The sequence below is a fragment of the Apostichopus japonicus genome, chromosome 3 (genome assembly GCF_037975245.1).
Source record: "Apostichopus japonicus isolate 1M-3 chromosome 3, ASM3797524v1, whole genome shotgun sequence".
Lineage (NCBI taxonomy): Eukaryota > Metazoa > Echinodermata > Holothuroidea > Aspidochirotida > Stichopodidae > Apostichopus > Apostichopus japonicus.
In genome coordinates, this window is record NC_092563.1 from 20,114,019 (window position 1) to 20,135,336 (window position 21,318).

The 21,318-nt window shown below is 37.3% G+C and overlaps 2 protein-coding genes across 11 annotated transcripts in view; one reads left to right on the forward strand and one right to left on the reverse strand.

The window, feature by feature from the left end:
- The window catches only part of LOC139965400 (uncharacterized), a 310,151-nt gene that overhangs the window by 115,508 nt on the left and 173,325 nt on the right, over positions 1-21,318 (forward strand). The window lies entirely within an intron of this gene.
- The window catches only part of LOC139965384 (uncharacterized), a 135,062-nt gene that overhangs the window by 43,172 nt on the left and 70,572 nt on the right, over positions 1-21,318 (reverse strand). For 7 of the 10 annotated variants that reach the window (XM_071967702.1, XM_071967697.1, XM_071967693.1 and 4 more), the window contains 10 exons: positions 15,371-15,634; positions 12,708-12,959; positions 11,182-11,436; positions 9,245-9,496; positions 7,883-8,134; positions 7,444-7,695; positions 6,271-6,531; positions 4,308-4,559; positions 3,596-3,847; positions 2,433-2,558 (listed from right to left, as the gene is read on the reverse strand). In XM_071967702.1, the coding sequence (XP_071823803.1) occupies positions 2,433-2,558; positions 3,596-3,847; positions 4,308-4,559; positions 6,271-6,531; positions 7,444-7,695; positions 7,883-8,134; positions 9,245-9,496; positions 11,182-11,436; positions 12,708-12,959; positions 15,371-15,634 (2,418 nt within the window). The remainder of the gene's footprint in view (positions 1-2,432; positions 2,559-3,595; positions 3,848-4,307; positions 4,560-6,270; positions 6,532-7,443; positions 7,696-7,882; positions 8,135-9,244; positions 9,497-11,181; positions 11,437-12,707; positions 12,960-15,370; positions 15,635-21,318) is intronic. The other 3 variants (XM_071967694.1, XM_071967698.1, XM_071967701.1) reach the window with 3 other exon arrangements.

Here is a 21,318-nt window from a genome sequence, read left to right on the forward strand (position 1 = left end):
GTTCCCCATAAATTGGGGCGTTGACATAAAAGAACCATGCATGCCAAACTGGGAGGAAGTATTACTATGCATGTTAGTTCACTCTCCATTTATGCACACTTTTGCAATGAAAATTACATTCTATAAGTGTTAAAAAAGAGAAAACTGTTAGATAAAATGATGTGAAGAGGTGTCCCAGTTTGGGTATTAAAGAAAATGCACCCAAAACTGGGCAGATTATCTTTATGTTCCATATAATAATTATCCAGTAAGTGACATATTTGCCTTAAATTTTCAAAAACATCTACCACATGTTACCTTTGATGCCAGCCACAAAAAAAGACTCAAACCAATATAGGATACAACTAAGACACCAATTCACAGAAAGCACATTACAATAACTCAAAGACATTGAAAAAATTATAAATGTTAATTGGGTACATATAGCATTGGTAGTTTCTTTTTGAGCAAGTACAATAGTTCCTTGTCTTGATTTTTAACTTCGTCCTTCCTGAATATTACTGAAATATTAGGGAATGACAAGGTTTACCTCTGTCCCAAAGATAATGTGCTCAGCTATGAAAATGTGATTAGCTGATCCATTAATCTACTCACATGTTCTACCACAACAAATTTGGAGTGCATATGTCTAAATTTAAGGTTTGTGGCTTATACATCTCAATTTCTTGTAAGAAACTATTCCCACTTGATTAGTGTGGCTACTTACAAGGGAACGACTGACCTTCTGGACAAATTACTCTTGCCTTTTCCTACGCCATCGGCGCTCAACTCACAAAAGAAAAACTACCAACAACTATACCGTAGCCTGCCGAAGTCTATGCGGGGGCTAAATAAACCAGATTAGGCAATACATGACTCACTGTTACATCCAGGATTCCAAAGAAACCGGGCAAAACTGGATTGGGCAAAACATACCTCACTTTGACATCTAGGACCTCAAAGTATATGCGGGGGCTAAATAAAACAATGCATAACTCAATGTGACATCCAGGACTCCAAAGTCTATAAGGGAAGTGGGCGGGGGGCTAGGGGTGGGGGATAAACCGGATTAGGCAATAAATTACTCACTGTGACATCTAGGACCGCAAAGTCTATGCAGGGGCTAAATAAACCAGATTAGGCAAAACATGACTCACTGTGACATTCAGGACTCCAAAGAAACTGGGGAAGAAACTGGATTAGGCAAAACATAACTCACTTTGACATCTAGGACATCAAAGTCTATGCGGGGGCTAAATAAACCAAATTAGGCAATGCATAACTCACTGTGACATCCAGGGCTCCAAAGTATATAAGGGAAGTGGGCGGGGCTAGGGGGTGGGGTGGGGAAGAAACCGGATTAGGCAATAAACTACTCACTGTGACATCTAGGACCGCAAAGTCTATGCGGGGGCTAAATAAACCAGATTAGGCAATACATGACTCACTGTGACATTCAGGACTCCAAAGAAACTGGGGAAGAAACTGGATTAGGCAAAACATAACTCACTTTGACATCTAGGACATCAAAGTCTATGCGGGGGCTAAATAAACCAGAATAGGCAATGCATAACTCACTGTGACATCCAGGACTCCAAAGTCTATTTGGGAAGTGGGCGGGGGCTAGGGGGTGGGCTGGGGAAGAAACCGGATCAGGCAATACATTACTCACTGTGACATCTAGGACCGCAAAGTCTATGCGGGGGCTAAATAAACCAGATTAGGCAACAATGACTCACTGTGACATTCAGGACTCCAGAGAAACCGGGGGAAGAAACTGGATTAGGCAAAACATAACTCACTTTGACATCTAGGAAATCAAAGTCTATGCGGGGGCTAAATAAACCAGAATAGGCAGTACATAATTCAGTGTGGCATCCAGGACTCCAAAGTCTACAAAGGAAGTGGGCGAGAGGCTATGGGATGGGGGTGGGGAAGAAACCGGATTAGGCAATACATTACTCACTGTGACATCAAGGACCTCAAAGTCTATGCGGGGGCTAAATAAACCAGAATATGCAGTACATAATTCAGTGTGGCATCCAGGACTCCACAGTCTACAGAGGAAGTGGGCGAGAGGCTATGGGATGGGGGTGGGGAAGAAACCGGATTAGGCAATACATTACTCACTGTGACATCTAGGACCTCAAAGTCTATGCGGGGGCTAAATAAACTAGATTAGGCAATACATAACTCACTGTGTTATATAGGACTCCAAAGTCTATGCGGGGGCCAAATGAATCCAGATTAGGCATCAAAATAATTTCAGGTTATAGTTATAAGTAACATTAGAGTACATACTTTAAAATGGTGGGGCTCCTGTTCTATCTTATAACTTTGTACAATGAAACTAAGGAAGGTGTACTTGGAAACGTTCTTGACTAATGCATACAATTATAAAGTAGATTCCACCTCAATGCAATGTTTGATTACAGTAGCACAAGAGTAAATACCTTGTGTGCAAAGGTTTCCAGTAAATCCATTTGGACACAGACAGAAAAATACGAAACTGCCAAAACTGATACAGGTACCACCATTTTCACATAGATTGTTCCGATCTCCGGCACAGATATTCTGATCTGAAATTGGCAAGAAAATACATCTTGATTAATTATACTTTTAAAGGTTAGAATGACAAGGATTGAGAGTAATACATTCTAGGCAAAACTGAATTAAAACAGTAGAGTATTACATAAGTTATAATTTACATCATTATAATAAATGCTTCAGCATGTGTAACGTTTCAATTGGTTACAAACAAGAAACTAAGGGGCTCTTGTTCTATCATATAACTTTGTACAATGAAACTAAGGAAGGTGTATCTGGAAACTTTCTTGACTCATATTTATTAGGGACGTTCTACCATAAACAGAAAATTAGCACAATGACAAAAGTAAGATTAATTGAAACAGCAAATGAAGAAATAACCGAGATTTCGACTTATTTCACAAGGCTGGCATTTCAACTTCGGTAAGACCTCACTTTTTGTATGGCATAGTATGTATACTAGCCTATAAAAGCAGTGAATTACAAAATATGACCAGACGTTCAACAGCTTTTTGAAAGATAAGTAACTTTTAATTGAAGAATTGCTTCCCAAAATGAGTTAACAAATGTGTGAATTATTCTAACAACCATTCCTTTCTCTCCTAGCTGCATGTTTATTGAAAGAGTGAAGTTAATAAATGGTTCAATTTCTATATAAAGTACGTGCAACGTTCATTGTCATTGTTTCGCCTTTGCAGTACACTCCGCAGAATAACGTCACATAGTGACCTGTCATTCATGAGCTTTTAAGCATCAACATTTGTGGTCAGTGTGAATCTGCTAACTTAGACATGAAATTTTACTAAATTACTGTCTTTTTCGAGTGTTCGGGAACCACAATATTCTTTTTCTACTAAAATAATTAAGTATGAGCCAAAAGAACATTTGTTTATAAAGAGCATTTGTTTTGTTCCAGCTTTACATTTTAAACTCCATAGACCAAACCAACAAGAATTCTTTCTACCCAATGCAACCAGAAATTGAGCCAATAAAAAACATTGCAAAACACTGTTTTACATTAAATACCATAGTTACAAAAATCAGCACATTGACAAAAATACACAATTACCAGCATTCACTGAAATGGTAAATTCACATTCCGATGTTGCCCCATCTAAGTCTGTACAGGTACAATGATTGGTTGTCTGGCCAACGGGAAAGAGATCTCCACTCGGTTGATCACAGACTGGAGAAATAGAGCCATCTTCACTGTCTAAACAGCTACCAATATCCCATGTTACAAACTGACCAAAGTCTCCCTGTAAGCTGGTGACAGGTTCAATGTTGGGACAAGTAGGTGGAGATGGAGGAGTATTCACAGCTGTGACAAAGGACCAAAAAGAAACTTTACAAAGAGAACCATATCAAACACGGGTAATTAGGCACAAAATAAATAAACATGGACCAATAGTGTTGAGCTTATTTCTGACAGCAAACTTCAGAATTTGATTCCCAGTTTGAAATGCGTTTTCTTTGTTCTGGTGGGAAGTGATTAAATGCGGGTTTATAGAGCGAGCACGACAGCATGTACATTCACTCACCCACTCTTTGTTTTACTTGGGAGTATTTATACCCCACCATTCTTTGTTCTGGTGGGTGATATTTATATATTACTTAATGCATATAATCTTAATCTTTGACACTTTCGATCAATTAACCACTATCTCAAATCTCCCTAGATGCTGACCTTCAGTAGCCAGGTTGTTAAATGGCCATCCTTGCTTGAAACTATAGCATAGGTTTACATTACATAGAGAGAAGACAACAAAGCTATGACATACCTTCAGTAATGATAATGTTAAATGAACATTCGGCTGTATTTCCTGATGGATCTATAAACACATATGTTACTTGTGTGGTTCCACTCTGGAAGAATTGTCCTGGAGAATGAGTTCTTGATTGGACACTTGCAGTCCCAGAGTTATCAGTAGCAGTGGGTTCACGGAATTGGACCGTGGTGCCAAATCCATTCAGAGGTATGGTCTCTGCTACATCTAGTCCTACACAAGCTATCACTGGTGGTACCTCTTCAACTGAAGATTTAAAATTTGAAATTTTTCATCAACTTGGCAACTCAACTGTGACACTAAGTTTGCTAAGAGCATATATTTACACAGAGCGCCATGTGTAATCTACATCAAGAATTTTCTTTAAATTGGCATTAAAAGAGCAAGGAAACTGTCAATTAATTACAGTTTAAGCTGAAAATACAATATAAATAAACGTTGGCATCAACTTAGATTTAGCTGACGTAGAAATAACAATGCTTGCATGCTGTTAAACTTCTGCTTAAGAAGCTTTGTACAAAATCATTTCCATCTACTATAGGCAGTATCCAGGATTTTCTAACTCGGGCGCGAATTACTATCTTAGCGGAGCGCCACTATCGGTTGGCTCGCAGCGTACAAGAACATTTCTGGTTTTGACATCCCACCCAGATCACCGGAAATGGCTCTTCTCGGGCTTGAAATGACCAACCAGTTGTACACTTTTGCCTGAGAACCAAGAATTTCCCAATATTTTTTTCATTCATAACCTTTTTGAAGATTGCCACCATTTTGTACACATCATGTTCGACCTCATCGCATCTTTTGTGGATCATTGCCTTTTGTAGGTGATTGTACATCGCGGCCCACAATACCCGTAAGCCACATTTTCAAGGTTTTAATTCCATTATCTGTTCAGAATTTGAGAATTCACAATTCTCGTGAATAAATTCACTTCAAAACATGCCTATAATTTTGCCAAAAGTTTCTTCTATGGACAACCAATATAGAAAAACCTCTTTCAACCCGTAACAGACCGGTAAAAGTTGCACAGGTAGAGGGAAGTAGGATGAAGAATGTTGATCAGGGAATTTACGAAACTTCAGACACAGTTAATTTATTGGTGTACAAATATTAAAACCTCTTATAACGGCTACTTTAAAACTTTGTTGAAGGAAATTAAAAAACACCATATATTTCCGAAACCGAACACTACACACATAAACAGTTTGGAGGCTGTTCATCTGGAATGCCATTTTCATGCTTACTGATATGTGCTGTTTGCTTTACAAGTTCCAAAAATTGAAATCAGACTGAAATATAAGACATTCTTTGTTTTCTTTGTTTGAAAACGGTAAATGAAGTGTTAAAGTGCTATTTTTCCCCATGATCTAACTCCGCCCATATCCAGGAGCACAGCATCAGACTCGTTCATGCCTTTTAAGTACCATTCCATTACCATATTCCATTTCCATACCATTAAAGGTAACCTGTTTTAAAGTATGGATTCCTCCCCTGTACCAGTGACAATGGATTTCCTTGAAATGGATTTGGAGAGATAGAGAAGTTTATCAGAAATGTTACAATGATTCTAATTGTTGTTCTTTTAGATTTGCTTCTAGTAAATCACTCCAAATCATGTCAGTGTAGCAGATATATAACAGTATAGCAATGCAATGTGTGGTTGTTGACTCCATCATTTTCTATGTGAGGTAGCTATGAGTCATAGATCAAACTGGTTACTGTAACATTTTTATTTTAAGTGACTTGATATTTCGGTCCACAAGGGTGCACATATGATACTTGTCAAGACAATTGACTACTACTGCTATCATTAAAATGTCACAAATGATGGTCAGACTGAAACAGGTTTTCAAAGAATCATATATCTTATCATTTATGATAAGTCTACCTGTGGAGGAAATATCATTACAATTAAAAATTTGTTTTAATAAAAAAGACTTCTTGCAACTTGCACCTGTTAGCACTGTGATGGTGAAGACGCATTGATCACTGTTACCCGATGAATCAGTGAAAGTAAAAGTACAAGTAGTTGTTCCTACAGGGTATCTGTCTCCAGAATTACAGCTTGATTCAACATTAATGGAGTTGGAGGCATCCGTGGCTGTTGGTTCATCAAATTGAACTATCGCTGAAGTTATGCCAAGCTCTATGGTAGCCATGACACTTGGAGCATCGATGTCCGGGCATTCCAGGATTTGAGGCCGAAGAGTATCAACTGCAGGAGAAATGAAAGAATATTACCACCATCTCTAATGCTCTATCATTTCAGAGAACTAAAAAACAATATACGAACAAAGGTATAAAGTAGGCAGTTGACTTTCATAACCATATTTCTAATTAAACTTCCAGTATTATTTTGTGGAAACTCTGTGAAATGTTTTTTCGGTTCATAAATTTACTTTGAGGCAGTATAGTTAGTCCCAGTATACAATGTCAATGATGCCTTTATACCTGTTTTTCATCTGCAAAGAGAAGACCATATCCAGTTACCTCTGCTATGACAGTGTCATAGCAATAAATTCAGAGCTGATCATTGTTTTCAAATGTAATGTCAATTTTTGAAATGTCTGTTATAACATCCATGCAATAAACCAACAGAGTAGTTTTTTGTTGAAGAATACATCTGATCCTTGGAGAAATTATGCTACAAATGCAAAAAGCTCTATGAAAAGAAATAATTCAAATACTTCTGTCACCTATCACCTTGAAGGCAGTGAACAGTGAAAATAACCACCATTCTTTGAAAGTTTTTTTTTCATTTGTCACATGAGGTATAAGAGACTGATAATGTTCAGATTTCACTCATATTTAGAAAGCTGCCAGAGACACATTTGATATGCATTTGTCAAATTGTATTAAAGGCAGGGGAAAAAGTCAACTTGTTATTAAAAACAAAGGAAGCACAAAACTGAAAAAAGAGGTGCATCTTATTGATAAGTACATCTTTTGATATGTACTGAAATATTTCATGAACCATCAATGGTGCAAAATTAAGGAATTCGTTTAAATTTCTCTTCCGGTTGAAAAAGCTCTCATATTCTAGTTAGTTACCATTGTAAAATCTGATAACAAACTTCGCTTTTAACAAAGAACAATAAATCAACCTTGTGACTATTATATCACTCACTTGAAAAGACCTGGACAGGAAATGAACATGTGTCAGAATTTCCTGATCCATCTGTGCAAGTGTAGGTGACTACAACATCTCCTACCAGGAAGAAGGAACCTGGCAGATTGGATCTGGCTGTCACAGAAGCTACGTTTGATATATCTTGACAGTTAGGCTCAATCCAAGTAACCGGGCGCCCTGGGTTACCCAACTCAGTGCTTTCAGATACAAAAGCTGGCAAATTGACACATTCTGGAGGTGTGGTGTCAACTGAAAGAAGAAAACCAACCCTCAATTAGCCAAACAGTCATCAAACAGTACTAGGTGATACTTTCCAAATTTTGAAAATTCAATATGTATTCTATATCCTTTTGTTCCTTCATCATGATGAAAAGTACAACAATTTCCTTGGAATAGGTGAAACTAATCTGGATATTAACCAGAGATGAACATTTACCAGTTGTTATAGAGATAGTAAAGCTGCAAACGGCCCCATTCTGACTGCTCTCTGTGAAGGTGTAGATCACTTGGGTTATTCCCACTGGAAAGAAATCATTTGGTGCGTGTGTCCTGTCAACTAACACAGCAGTACCAAATGTATCTGTGGCTGATGGTTCAGTCCATGTAATGATTAGTCCTGGTACACCCAACTCAACCTGTCTTTCAATCAGGCTGGGACAATTCACAATCATTGGTGGAGTTGTGCTTCCTGCAAATGTGAAAGATGGATACATCATTCTTTAAGAATTTAAGATTCATAGCAAGCGGAAGCCACATTGAGACCTGTACGCAGCACAGACAAGTCTTGGAGAGTAATTGTCAAGTACTGAGATTTGTCCATTAAGCAATTCCCAAATGAGTAAGTCACAGACAAAAAGACTCACATACACATGGATACTTGTCATTTTAAATGTGTCCTTGTCCTATTACATGAACAGATGCCTTAGCAGTTAACCTTACCTAACATATTTTTTTTTATGTGTACTTCTCCTATTATATAAATAGATACCTTACCTGTTAACCTTACCTAACAAATAATTTAATATGTGTACTTGTCCTATTACATGAACAGATGCCTCAGTGGTTATGCTAGCCATTAAATAACTGATATGGATATATTGGTCCTGATACATAACCATACATCTTTGTGGATATCTTTCCTTATATATATTTATAGATGAATATATTGGTCCTGATGCATGACTATATATACCACAGCGGCCATAAATTGCTAAATTGTATATATATATATTGGTCCTGATTCATTACCATACATGTTTATAGCTATCCTTTTCTACTATATATTTATACATGGATATATTGGTTCTGATACATGACTATATATCGCAGCGGTCACAGATTGCTAAGTTATATGGGTATATTGGTGCTGATACATAACCATAAATCTTTGTGGATATACTTTTCTACTATATATTTATAGATGGGAATATTAGATGGATATATTAGTCCTGATACATGAACATACACATTTGTGGATATCCTTTCTAAAATATATTAATAAAAAAATAAAAAATTGCAAAGTTTCCAGGATATATTGGTCCTGATACATAACCACACTTCTTACTGGCTATCCTATTTACTATATATTTATAGATGCCCTAATATTGGTGATGAAGCATATCATCTACACAGTATCAATCAATACCTATGGTAAATTCCTAAACAGTGATTGGTTATCACTATCACTGGGTACTAGTCTCTGTATGAAGCTAATCTTCAGCTGTGCTCATCTTAAATATAACATTAAATATGATTACAGCAATCATTAACCTTAAAGGCTAGAATTTGTCAATCTTACCAGTAATGACAGTTACTACAAAGCTACAACTAGCAGCATTGCCACTTGCATCTGAAAATATGTACACCACAGTGGTCAGGCCAATTGAAAAGCTTTCTCCTGGTCCTTTAGAACGTGATGCCATTATGACTGTTCTAGATAAGTCGGTGGCTGTTGGTTCCGTCCATCTAACAACAGCAGTTGGAGTTCCTAACTCAATGACAGCAGACAGATCATTGGGACATCCAGAAATTGTTGGTGGAACTGTATCTTCTACGAAAAAGAAATAAATGCAACATGCGTTACCCAGCCATTGAGCCAAAGTATTCAAACTCAGGATTCAACTTTGGACATTGGATCCATTGATTTAATGACAAAACTACACATTTTTAGTAAATATGTTGTTCTATTCTCTGCCTGGACTTCAACTTGCCTCTGAAAACCAAAATTTCATGGGGCAACATTAGAAACATGAAATATTTGCTAAAGAGCAGAAATTGGTCAAATCTTTAGTTCATATGGCCAGCCACTGACTTACCACCTAGAAAATCATTTCAAAACAGAATTTCTAATTTCAAATGCCAGTCTTTAGCTACTTTCTTTACACAGAACGTCGTCTAACAGCCTGCACCTTTGGTATATGCCTCACCTTGACCGTGTGTTGTATATGTTATGCTTAAATTACTAGAAATCGGTAGAATACGCTAGAGCAACAAATAATTTTGATGGAGCAATATTCAGTCCCAGCCTCAACGATTAAATTGAAGAAGAAAATAAGTGTGAAAAGAATATAGTTGGAAATGTTTACAGGTACAGTAAAGAGTAGTTTGAGAGAAAAACCTCGACCAGTTAGCTGACAGTACAACAGTCAGTGTAGGACTTTTGTCCATGTAAGGTAACCTAGACCAGCTAGCTGGAAGTACAACAGTCAGTGTAGGACTTTTGGCTATGTCAGGCAGCCTGGACCAGCGAGCTGGCAGTACAACAGTCAGTGTATGACGTAAGTCCATAAGGCAACCTAGACAAGCTAGCTGGCAGTACAACAGTCAGTGTAGGACTTTATTCTATGTAAGGCTAGCTTTACTGTCCTAGTACTCAATTTAGGTATAGGTATGCTATGTAGTGCTCATGGCCATGTAATCTAAATTTGTAATTCAATTTAAATGTTTTATTTGTTTGTTTTTTTCTTCAAAATTAGACCTTGTATGAAAGAAACTCTAAGGGCATCCCAATAACTCATTAATTCATATATCTTTGATCGTAAGAAATGGGTTAGAATTTCTTGGTTTGGATATAATTTAGAACAATATCAGTGTTTTATTAAACAAGAACTAAATCCTTATACATATAGCTGATAATGTTAGGGTATGAAACAGACTACAGATTCTTTGGCAGGTTGTCATGAAAAGGTCTCCCTTTGATAGATGTAAATACCAGCTTGGAAATCCATCGACTCAAAGCAACAGAACATATGTATATAGTGAGACCTTTGGCACCATGATTGTTGCAGGGTAAAGTTGACATGCAGATTTAGTTAGACTAAGATGTACCAGAAGAAATGGTTCCTATGTAGTTTTCCAAGTCTTAGGGTTTCATGATCGCTAAGTATGGCAATGGAAAATTGTTGCCCAAGAAATGCAAAACTCCTGTGGCCTGATATGATAAATGAACAAAAGTGAATACTGTTTGCAGCTTCACATTCAATATATATGAAATATTTGCTAAAGAGCAGAAATTGGTCTTCCAAATGTAATTTGAGAGGGTATTGTAGACGCAAATGAGTGCAGTGGTCATAGTTTGAGCTGTTTTAGGAAATTGTTACAGTTAAACAATGTTCCTCTTCAATGCGATATTCCAACATATGTTAAAACTATCTACAAATTAATACAATTTGCCATGGAGTAAACCGATTTCATGGTAAAAGGATACGACAAACTGACTGGATCTATCAAACTTACTTGGAACAATTCTAACAATCAGAACACAATTTTCTGTATTTCCAGAGGCATCTGAGCAAGTGTAGACAACATTGGTATCACCAACAATGAAGAAGGAACCAGAAGTGTGGGTCCTCGCTGACACTTCACCAGTACCCGAGATGTCAACACATATAGGTTCTGGCAGGTTATCAACAACCAGGCCAAAGTCCCCAAGTTCCACACACTCTGAGATTTCAATTGGCAAATTAGTGCAAACTGGTGGAGTGGTGTCCACTGACAAACCAGGAAGGAAACAAAAACAGAATATGTCATCCACAGGGGTGAAACTAGTCTCACAACCAATATATGTCTGATTCTTTTATTAAATTAATATCCTTGGGAATAAGATATTTAACCTTGACTGATAAAACAAATAAGATGGTTTCAAACATTATAAGTTCTTTCTTATGATTGCTTGATTATTTGATCCTGCTATAACAAAACTTTAGCTCTATTAACATTGCCAAGCAACCAAATAAACCCAAAGTCAAACAGCAGTACTGATTGTTTCCAGTATGCTTCCTTGCAAGCAGAATGTAAAATTTGCCCTTTTATCCTGGAATTGAACAGGGACTCGTACATGCAAGATGAACAAATCTAGTCCTTTATCATTTAATTGAGACAGACAGGACTGGTTAGACTTGTCAAAACACTCTACAAATGAAACAAGTAATTACTAGATATAGCTATATAGAGAATAATAAAGATATAACTGAGGAGTACCAGAGACATGACTGATGAGACTTGTCAAAACACTATATAAATGAGACAATAGCTAGAAATAGCTTTATAGAGAATGATAAAGATAAAGCTAGGAAGTACCACAGACAGGACTGTTGAAACTTATCAAAACACTCTACAAATGAACAAGGAAAGGGTTATAGTGGTTTTACATCAAGACCACAGTAATAACTAGAAATAGCTATATAGAACATGATAAAGATATATCTAGGGAGTACCACAGACAGGACTGATCTGACTTGTCAAAACACTCAACAAACTACTTCAATGTGCTTTAATCAGACAAGGTGAAATTTCATAGCGGTTTGACATCAAAAACACGGTAAACCAAAGCCGCAGTATGTCAGGATAAGTGGCAAAGACAAAAGAAGGGGAGAATGGTCTGGGTACCATGGCCTCACACCTTAGACCATCAGTTGGGGGAAATGATCCAGTCAAGAGATTTGGCATTCACCCAGGGAAGAAATGGACCAATACTACAGGTCTAAATCCCCCCTCTCATTTTCAGGCTCACACTAAGTATACATTATTTTATATATTACATTTTCTGTAGAGTAACTGTTTCAATACAAAATTCCTGTAAAAGTAAGTTGGCCTGACGTTTGTATCCTATCAGCATTTTGCAGTTGAAAAAATAACGGTAATAAACAGCAAACACAATAGCATTAATGCAAATCAGTGTCTTGAAAAACCTTAACCAAGAATAATCTAATCAAAATAAAAAACAACTGTTGGTAATCTAAATCATCTGATAAAGTGCATACCTGTCTGAACAAGTACAATGAATTCACAGTTGGCTGTGTTACCAGCCGGATCCACATATATATACATCACAGTTGTTTGTCCTATCAAGAAGGGATCTCCAGGACTGTGCGTCTGAGTTTGCAGTGTAGCTGTTCCGGAATTGTCAGTTGCAAAAGGTTGAAACCATACAACTTGTGCAGAAGTTTGTCCCGGTTCAAGTGTGATTGTCTGCTGTGATGGACAGTCGGAAATAACTGGTGGAACAGTATCAACTGATGGGGAATTTGGCGGAGGGGGGTAATGAGAACAATTTAAAAGGTGAGTTTTCTAAAATTGCAACACTATAGAAATAACACCAGTGAACTGAAGTGGTGATGATAAACTTTGAGCTATTTATGTAATATATAGATTCACTTCTATGAATGTAGTTTGAGTAAGAGCTTCTGAAACCACGTTACCGAGATCAATCTGAAGTGATCAAATTTGCCTCTACATAATCCATTTTACTTTTTAGAACATTCTTCATTTGTTACATAGTCACTATAAAACAAAACTTTAATGAATGATGCTCCTAGAGTAAACTGATCAGCATTAGTTCAGGCATGTTTGATTAATTGTCGTCAGTTGTGTCAGAAATCATAACTTAACTGAAATAAATTGCAGCAATAGGACAACAACCAAGACATATTAAAACTATGATGATACCATTTGTCCATGCCAAAGTTGAAAGGTGTTGCAAAAGTGACCATTTATGGAATAAAAGATTAATATTGACATGCTGATGAATCTGGATCTTCAGCACACTAAATTTAATGATCTTGGAGTCTACATTAACAAATGAGGTGATATAAGATAAAGTTTCGGAAAAGTGAGACGCATGGATATGAGGTCAATCTACATTGTAGTAAAGGTGACATTAAACAGTCTACCACATATCAAAATTGGAATCTGCCTTTGTAACTACTGACTTCCTGTTCTGAATTTAAGTTCATCTCTGTCACTGAATTATAGTTCCCATTAAAATATTAAACATGTGGGTGGCTAATGTTACTGACCGTGGTACAGTTTACTATACAAATTTCATGTAATATAACCGTTAAGAATTCTAGTTCTCCTCTGTCACTGAACTATGGTCCATTAGAATACTGCACACGCGAGTGACTAATGTTACTGATAGTGGTGCAGTCTATTCTTTAAAGTTCAGTAATAATTCTTGATAGAAATCTAGTTCACCTCTGTCAATGAACTATAGTTCCCATAAGGATATTTCACATGTGAGTGGTTAATGGTACTGACAGTGGTACAGTCTACTATTCTAAGCTCATGTAATACTGAACTCTAGTTTGTGTGAGGAATGTTTCAAATTCAAATTTGCTTCTGTTATTTAACTATAGTTTTTCATCAAGAATTTGGTAATGAATACAGTCAAACATAAGAACTTTGCTCAGGTGTATATGGTTAATACAACTGAAAGTAGAACTGACAAATCTTTATAGTTCTTTTCTTAATACCAAAACATAGTTCACAGCAGGAATCTGTTCATTTATATGGTTAGAATTACTGAGGCTAATGTCAAAAGTTTCGTTTTGTTATTGATATATATTTCATGTCAGAAATGTGTACATTTCCACAGTCACTTTGAGTGCCATTTTCACTACCTTGTTACTACATTTACATAAAATGAACAAAGAGATGAGTTGGCAGTAGCGTCCGTAAAAAAGTTAGTGACAATTGTCAGCCCAGATTTGAAAAATGTGCTGGGATCTTGAGACCGCACAACTATCCATTGTATGGCAGTCCCTGGCAAATCCACTAGCAGAGAGACTAAATTTAAGCAGGATTGCTTTATGCATGCATCATCATAGCATTTGCATTAGGATTCAAACACCAAGGATGTTTTTAGCTATGACATCAGCTTTTTACTGATCAGGTTTAAAAATCCAAAACATCATACACACCGGCACACGCCATCACCATTGCATATATTCTTTCGCCTCGAGTAGATGTTAAATACGTATGAGCATTTGGACAGTTTCTTTAACCGATATTGAGCTAGCAAGTCAGCTCTGCCACCAACCATCACACTAATTATTTTATTGAAGAATGAGAGTTACATGACATAGTTTATACACTATGAAATGATTTTAAAACTTACTGCCACAGCCAAAGTCATCCAGTATAAATCAAGGAGCATCTTGCCAATTTGGAGATCATTCCAGATAATCTTTTTGACCCCTTAAAAGCTCACAGTGTTAAACCTTACAAGGGCTACTTCAGTGTGTGTTTAAATCCCCACTCCCAATACTAGAGTATCAACTCTTTGAAGCAGAGTTCATTACCTGATGACTTTATATATTGTTGATGACCCATTGTATATTGAACCCATTCACTAAACTGCAATTGATCATACTATGTTTATCATAACTAGAATCCAAGAACTTGAAGATTAACTGTTACTTTAATTTTGGAGTTAGCAAGTTCACACCTGTTGATCTCATGTGACCTTTGAACTCAATAGGTTTCTTACATTCACCAAGCTAGAGCTACATATTAAGTATGGGGTTAAAAAGATGTGCTTTTTTAGTTATTGTGTTTTACAAGGTTCTCATACTTTGACTTATTGTGCCTGCAAATGACCTCTGAAAATTGACAAGTTGTAGTAGTTTTTAATTAACATATTTACCACCGAATACTTGGACAGTAAAGCTGAAGTCGCATTCCGATAAAGCTCCGGCCGAGTCTGTGCAGGTACAACGAACGGTTGTCTGGCCAACAGGAAAGAGATCTCCACTCTGTTGATTACATTCTGGAGTGATAGAGCCATCTTCACTATCTAAACAGCTACCAATATCCTCCCATGTTACAAGCTGACCAAAGTCTCCCTGAAAGCTGGTGACAGGTTGAATGTTGGGACAAATAGGTGGAGATGGAGGAGTGTTGTTACCAACTGAAAGATATGAAAAGAATAGGAAACTTATCAAAAGGACATCATTATTAAGGCAGGCATTCTTAGTTTTTATTATATTTCTTAAACTATGTAGACCAAAGCAACACGGGCCCTGTCAAGTTGATCTTACGAGAAAATGAAGCAAAGAAACATTACCGCAACACTTTTTTACACTGAAAACCACAGACAGAAAATTAGTTCAACACAGATGAAACTTTTGCGTTATTGTGTTTACAAGGTTTTCAGATTCTGACTAATGTTGACCGCAAATGACCTCTGGCTTCTATCAAATTCAAATAGGGTTCTTGCATTCACCAAGCTACAGCTAAATATTTAGTGAAAAGAGTTAGTCTGTTTCACAAGGTTCTCATACTCTGACTTATATTGACTGCTGTTACAAGCCCCTAAGTAATCTCAATAATGTGTATGATTTTTGCAACAAATAGTTGTATGATAAATCAATATTTTAGAATATTATTAATTAATCTAAGAATCATGGTATAGAAATGCCTGGTATGTGTGCATATCTGGTGTGTGTAGAATATTTGGAAAAGTTGAGAAGCTTCTAGAAGAGTTAGAACATTTGAGAACAATTTAGATCATCTCAACACAGTACACATTGGAACATGCTAGAACATTGGAGTGCTGCCAAGGGGACATCGCCTGTGCTATTTTTAGAACACTAGGTGAGGATTTCCTGGAAAGGTGAAGTGACCTTTTGGATTGGTTGAGCTGAGCTGGAGCTACTGTAAGATGCTTCTAGAATGAATGGACGTTGCAAGATCTTTCTAGACTCGTGGAAATGCTATATAAGCACCTGATTATTGGAGATCAAAAGCTTTAACCATCTTCGCTCCAGGAGTTTAATAACATCTCGCTCAAGTGAATCCTACAATTCCATGGTGAGTAAATACTCACTTAGTTTGATAGTAAAGTTATAGCTGTCTTTATATTAGTGGTTTTGCTACAAGTTTACCGGCTTCGTAGTCGTCCATCGTTGTGTAGCCGTCTTCGGTTCTGTGCCAGTCAGCACTACTTATTGTGGCCTCTGAGTTACCCAAGGACAGGAATCCAAGGATAAACAAGCTGCAAGCACAACTTGGACATTTATTAGTAGTCGACCTCCGAAGTGGAAGTTATCAAGTTGGGAGCTGGATTTCGTCAATATTGGACATTCGTCCGCCGACAAGTTTCGCCATTAATTGTACGCTGGAATAATCGCCAGGACTTTTTGTCACCGGACTTATGCTGCAGCTCGCGTCGCGGCACACACCAGGTCGCGAGTAAATTATAGTGTAACTTACTAAATCTGTTTCATTGTAAACTACTTAGATATTGATAAGTGATCTTTGTTTGAGCTTAATTACCTTGAACAAACCATTAAATGAATACTTATTGCTATATTTAAAGTTAAATTTTACAGTGTATTGTTTAGTCATTTGAGTTGTGAACCCAAGGGGAGGTGTATTCTGGAGTTGATCGAGTTGATCGTAACACTGCCAAAATTCACCATTACCAGAAGGAAACAAAAAACAAACCCCTGCATTATTCTGTGAATGAACATTAAGGATGCACACACTTTTGTAAGTCTGGGCGTCAGCATCAATCAAATCTTTAGTTTATATGAACAGCCACTGACTTACAACCTAGAAACTTATTTCAAATCGGGAATTTTTTATGTTAGAATGCCAGTCTTTAGCTACATTCTTCACATAATGCATCGTCTAACAGCTTGCGCAATTCGTATATACCACACCTTGACTGTGGGCTGTATATATGCTAGTTTAGTTTAGGGACCAAAGAATCAGGAAGCCTTGCAATAGTTTATTTTTGAGACCCTATCCTTGTTAGATCGTGGATGAACACCGGCTTTTTTCAGCCTTCTCTCGAGAAGTGTCAAGAAGATATTGAGGCAGGGGTGTGAATTGACTCCCATTCCTGCTTCTGGATCCGCCATTTAACGTCCCCATCCGACGGACGAGAGTGAATCCCCCAGCACCGGCTACTTTCTCAAATACTGAGGTTGGCAAAGGCGCCCCATTCGACATCACTGCAGTGAAGCAATGACGAAGATAGTTGTTTCGAAACCAAGTGAAGAACAGAAACAAACCCTTTTCCCGAGTTCACAAACCAGAAATATCAAATCTATGGACGTCTCCGCATATCACCACTGCAATGCAGCAATTTTTTAATAGGTCAAGAAAATATGGCTTCTGACAGAATTTTGATCCTGGAACCTAACGATTGTGAGGCGGACACTCTAACCGCAAAACTAAGCCTTTGCCATGTATGTTAGGGCTAAATTACTAGAAATCAACAAGAGTATGCAAAACCTGCTTAACAAAGCCATTCACGGGAAGAAATTTGCAATAGAGCAACATATATGATGGAGCAATATTCAGAAAGATATTTCAGTCCCCAGCCTCAACAACTAAATTGAAGAAGAAAATATGTAAAAGGAATAAAGTTTTAAATGGTTACAGTTACAGTAAAGAGTAGTTTGAGAAAGAAACCTGGACTAGTTAGCTCGCAGTAAAACAGTCAGTACTGGACTTAGGTCTATGTAAGGTAAACCTGGATCAGCTAGCTGGCAGTACAACAGTCAGTGTAAGACTTTAGTTTATGTACGTCAACCTGGACCAGCTAGCTGGCAGTACAATAGTCAGTGTAGGACGTAAGTATATGTAAGGTAACCTGGACCAACTAGCTGACAATGCAACAGTCAGTGTAGGACTTACGTCTATATTAGGCAACCTGGACCAGCTAGCTGGTAGTAGAACAGTCAGTGTAGGATTTAGTTTATGTAAGGCAACCAGGTCCAGCTAGCTGACAGTGCAACAGTCAGTGTAGAACTTAAGTACTCATTTTATAATTCTTTCATCGCAAGGGTTCCATGTAGTTTCTCAGTCTCAGGGTTTCCTTTACCATGATCGCTAAGTAAGACATTGGAAAATTGTTGCCCAAGAAATGCAAAACTCCAGTGGCCTAATATGATAATGAACAAAATGAATATTTTTTGCAGATTCATAGTCAATATATGCAAAGTTAATGTTGTTCTCGTATTCATTTTAAAGTATATGTAACTAGAAATTTAAGTTCAGAAAGTTTATTTTTTAAGCAGTTTTCAGCAAGTAGCTCTTAGGTGAAATTTTACTAGGCCGACTTAGATGTTGTCAGATTGTTAGGTAATAATCTTCAGAGTTAGAGATTTATGTTAAATTATCCTGGAAGATCTCACCGAAAACAAACTCTATACAGAATTCCCAGATAGCAAGATTCCCAGATTATATCAGTTTACTGGATCTCTACACCATGCATGCAGTGAACTACACATAACAGCTATTAACCTTTATACCAGTTTAATAGATGTATAAATGTTACTGCAATGTTGTTCCATGTACTGGTGCAGGTACATCTCTTATTATACTATCATTCATTTGAGGTATCAATTTTACTGCAATGTTGTTCCATGAATTGGTTTACTTACATCTTCTTGGTGATTTCCTTCATGATTAGCATTATTTTGAGATATCAATGCTACCATGATGCTTGCCATGTACTGGTGTTTCATATGCTAATATGATCTTACTCCAGACAATAGCATATACTTGTTATTAATTGTATTCTACTTTAAGGGTACTTTTCAGAACAAAACTATCTCAGTAACACATGATATTGTTATGTTTCGGCAAAGAAATCGTATTAATCATTTCATTGTAAAGTCAGTGGTCTAAATTTCATTCTGCACTAAAATCAATGCATTTTCCATAGAGAGAGTACAGTTAAATCTTGAGAGTAACAGTATAGCATACAATGGTACAAAGAACTTAGCTGTCTATTTATACGTCTGTATCGAATTGTACATTTGTAGGGTATCGTGCACCAGCAAACATGAGCTGGATTACGGGGGGGGGCAAGAGGGGGCATTTGCCCCCCCACTTTTCCCCAAATCTTAGTTCACTTTTTTTGTCGTTTTTGCAGACAAATGTGCACAACCCTAATCGAAATTATTCCCCCACAACAGCTCTATCAAATAGGCCTATTTGTTTCGAATCTAAGTCGAATTTGTATTTAAGATCGTAACATGTAGCATGCAGAATAATTATATTTTAATTATTTTTATAATTATTTAAGCACAGGTTACGAATCCTGGAGCTAACACACTAGCGATTCAATTCTGCATGTGATGAATCCGCGGCAAGTGCTACAGTGCTAGCTTCAGGAATTGATTTTCAACGTTGCTGCTCTACTAAATGCGTTGAATAACTAAATCCAGAGAAACGATTTACGAAGGCCAGATTTGCATATTGGGTATATCAATAATTAAATTCAATATACTGACACATGACACCCCCCCCACCCCGTGTCATTCAACAATATGCAATGGCAATGCCGATGTAATTTCTTTACTGCTCGAGATCACCCCTCCTCGACTTCGGTGGCGACGGAACCGGTGGACTTGAGGCTTATGCCCATGAAAATAGTGGGGGGTAAAGGTATGTTCAGCTCCAATATTTGCCAAGTGCTCCAAGAAGTGGGGACCGTGGGGAGAATTTCGAAGTGGGTGCTGAACATATTCTTGATCGGTCCAAATGCACAATATACTAATAATTTTAGGGGGAAAGAACTGTCTAGATGCGATTTATTGTTACCAGAGGTGTCATTTTTGCTGATCTAGGATTTCCTTTTTGCTTAAATTTCGACGCTCCGCGCCAACTGATGATGGTGCACCGCCTAAATAGTGACGTATAAGCTTCAGTTGTACATCACCATATAAGTTCTTCTATCCGTCCTCCCTAAATTTCAACACGTTCATTAATTGTTTAGATGCAATTTAAAGCCTATATGGGTGTTAATTAAACCAATCTAAGGGTACCTTTCATCGAAAATTATCCGATTAGATAGTGACGTATAACAAAAGTTGTACATCACCATCTGACCATATGTTCTACTATCAATCCTTTTCAAATTTTTAAACAATAATTAACTATCTAGATATAAATTGCAGACATGAGATCCATATTTCAAGGATGGGAACATGCAGCTCAGAGCACTCTGGAAGTGCCGTTTCCGGCCATCTGGAGGGTTTGTAAAGCCAAAAAATTTCTTGTACGCTCCGCGCCAACTGATGGTGGCGCTCCGCTTAGATAGTCTTGCTGGCAGGTTTGCCCCCCCCCCCCCACTTTCACAACTCAAATCCCGCCCCTGCCAGCAAATGTGGATAGTACAGGACTGTACACTTGCCTAAGTGTGGACGATATGGACAGTAAGAGAGAACTAGAGAAACTGGTTAAGTGGCGAGGTGCACAGATTAACAAAAGTAATGTGGCTTACCTTCACCGGTCATTCTTAAAACATTGGTAAAGCATAGCACGAGAAGATTATAAACTAGAATGCGAAAATTCATAGTGGTTTTGATGATGTAACATTCACCTATAAATTGCTGCATGAATCTGACGTAATTTATAGTGATGGTGTACAACATACTTAATATTAGTAATACAGTGAAAAGCAGTGCGATTTGGCAAAAAATGAATTCACAATGGCACAGGCTGTCCTGAAATGACCATTGATCTCAACAATAAGCTTCTTGGTAGCTTTTGTGATAGATACATCAAAATACTAAATATGACATCAGTCCTCGTTGAAATATTGCGTAAAACATGGTTTCACAATATAAACCC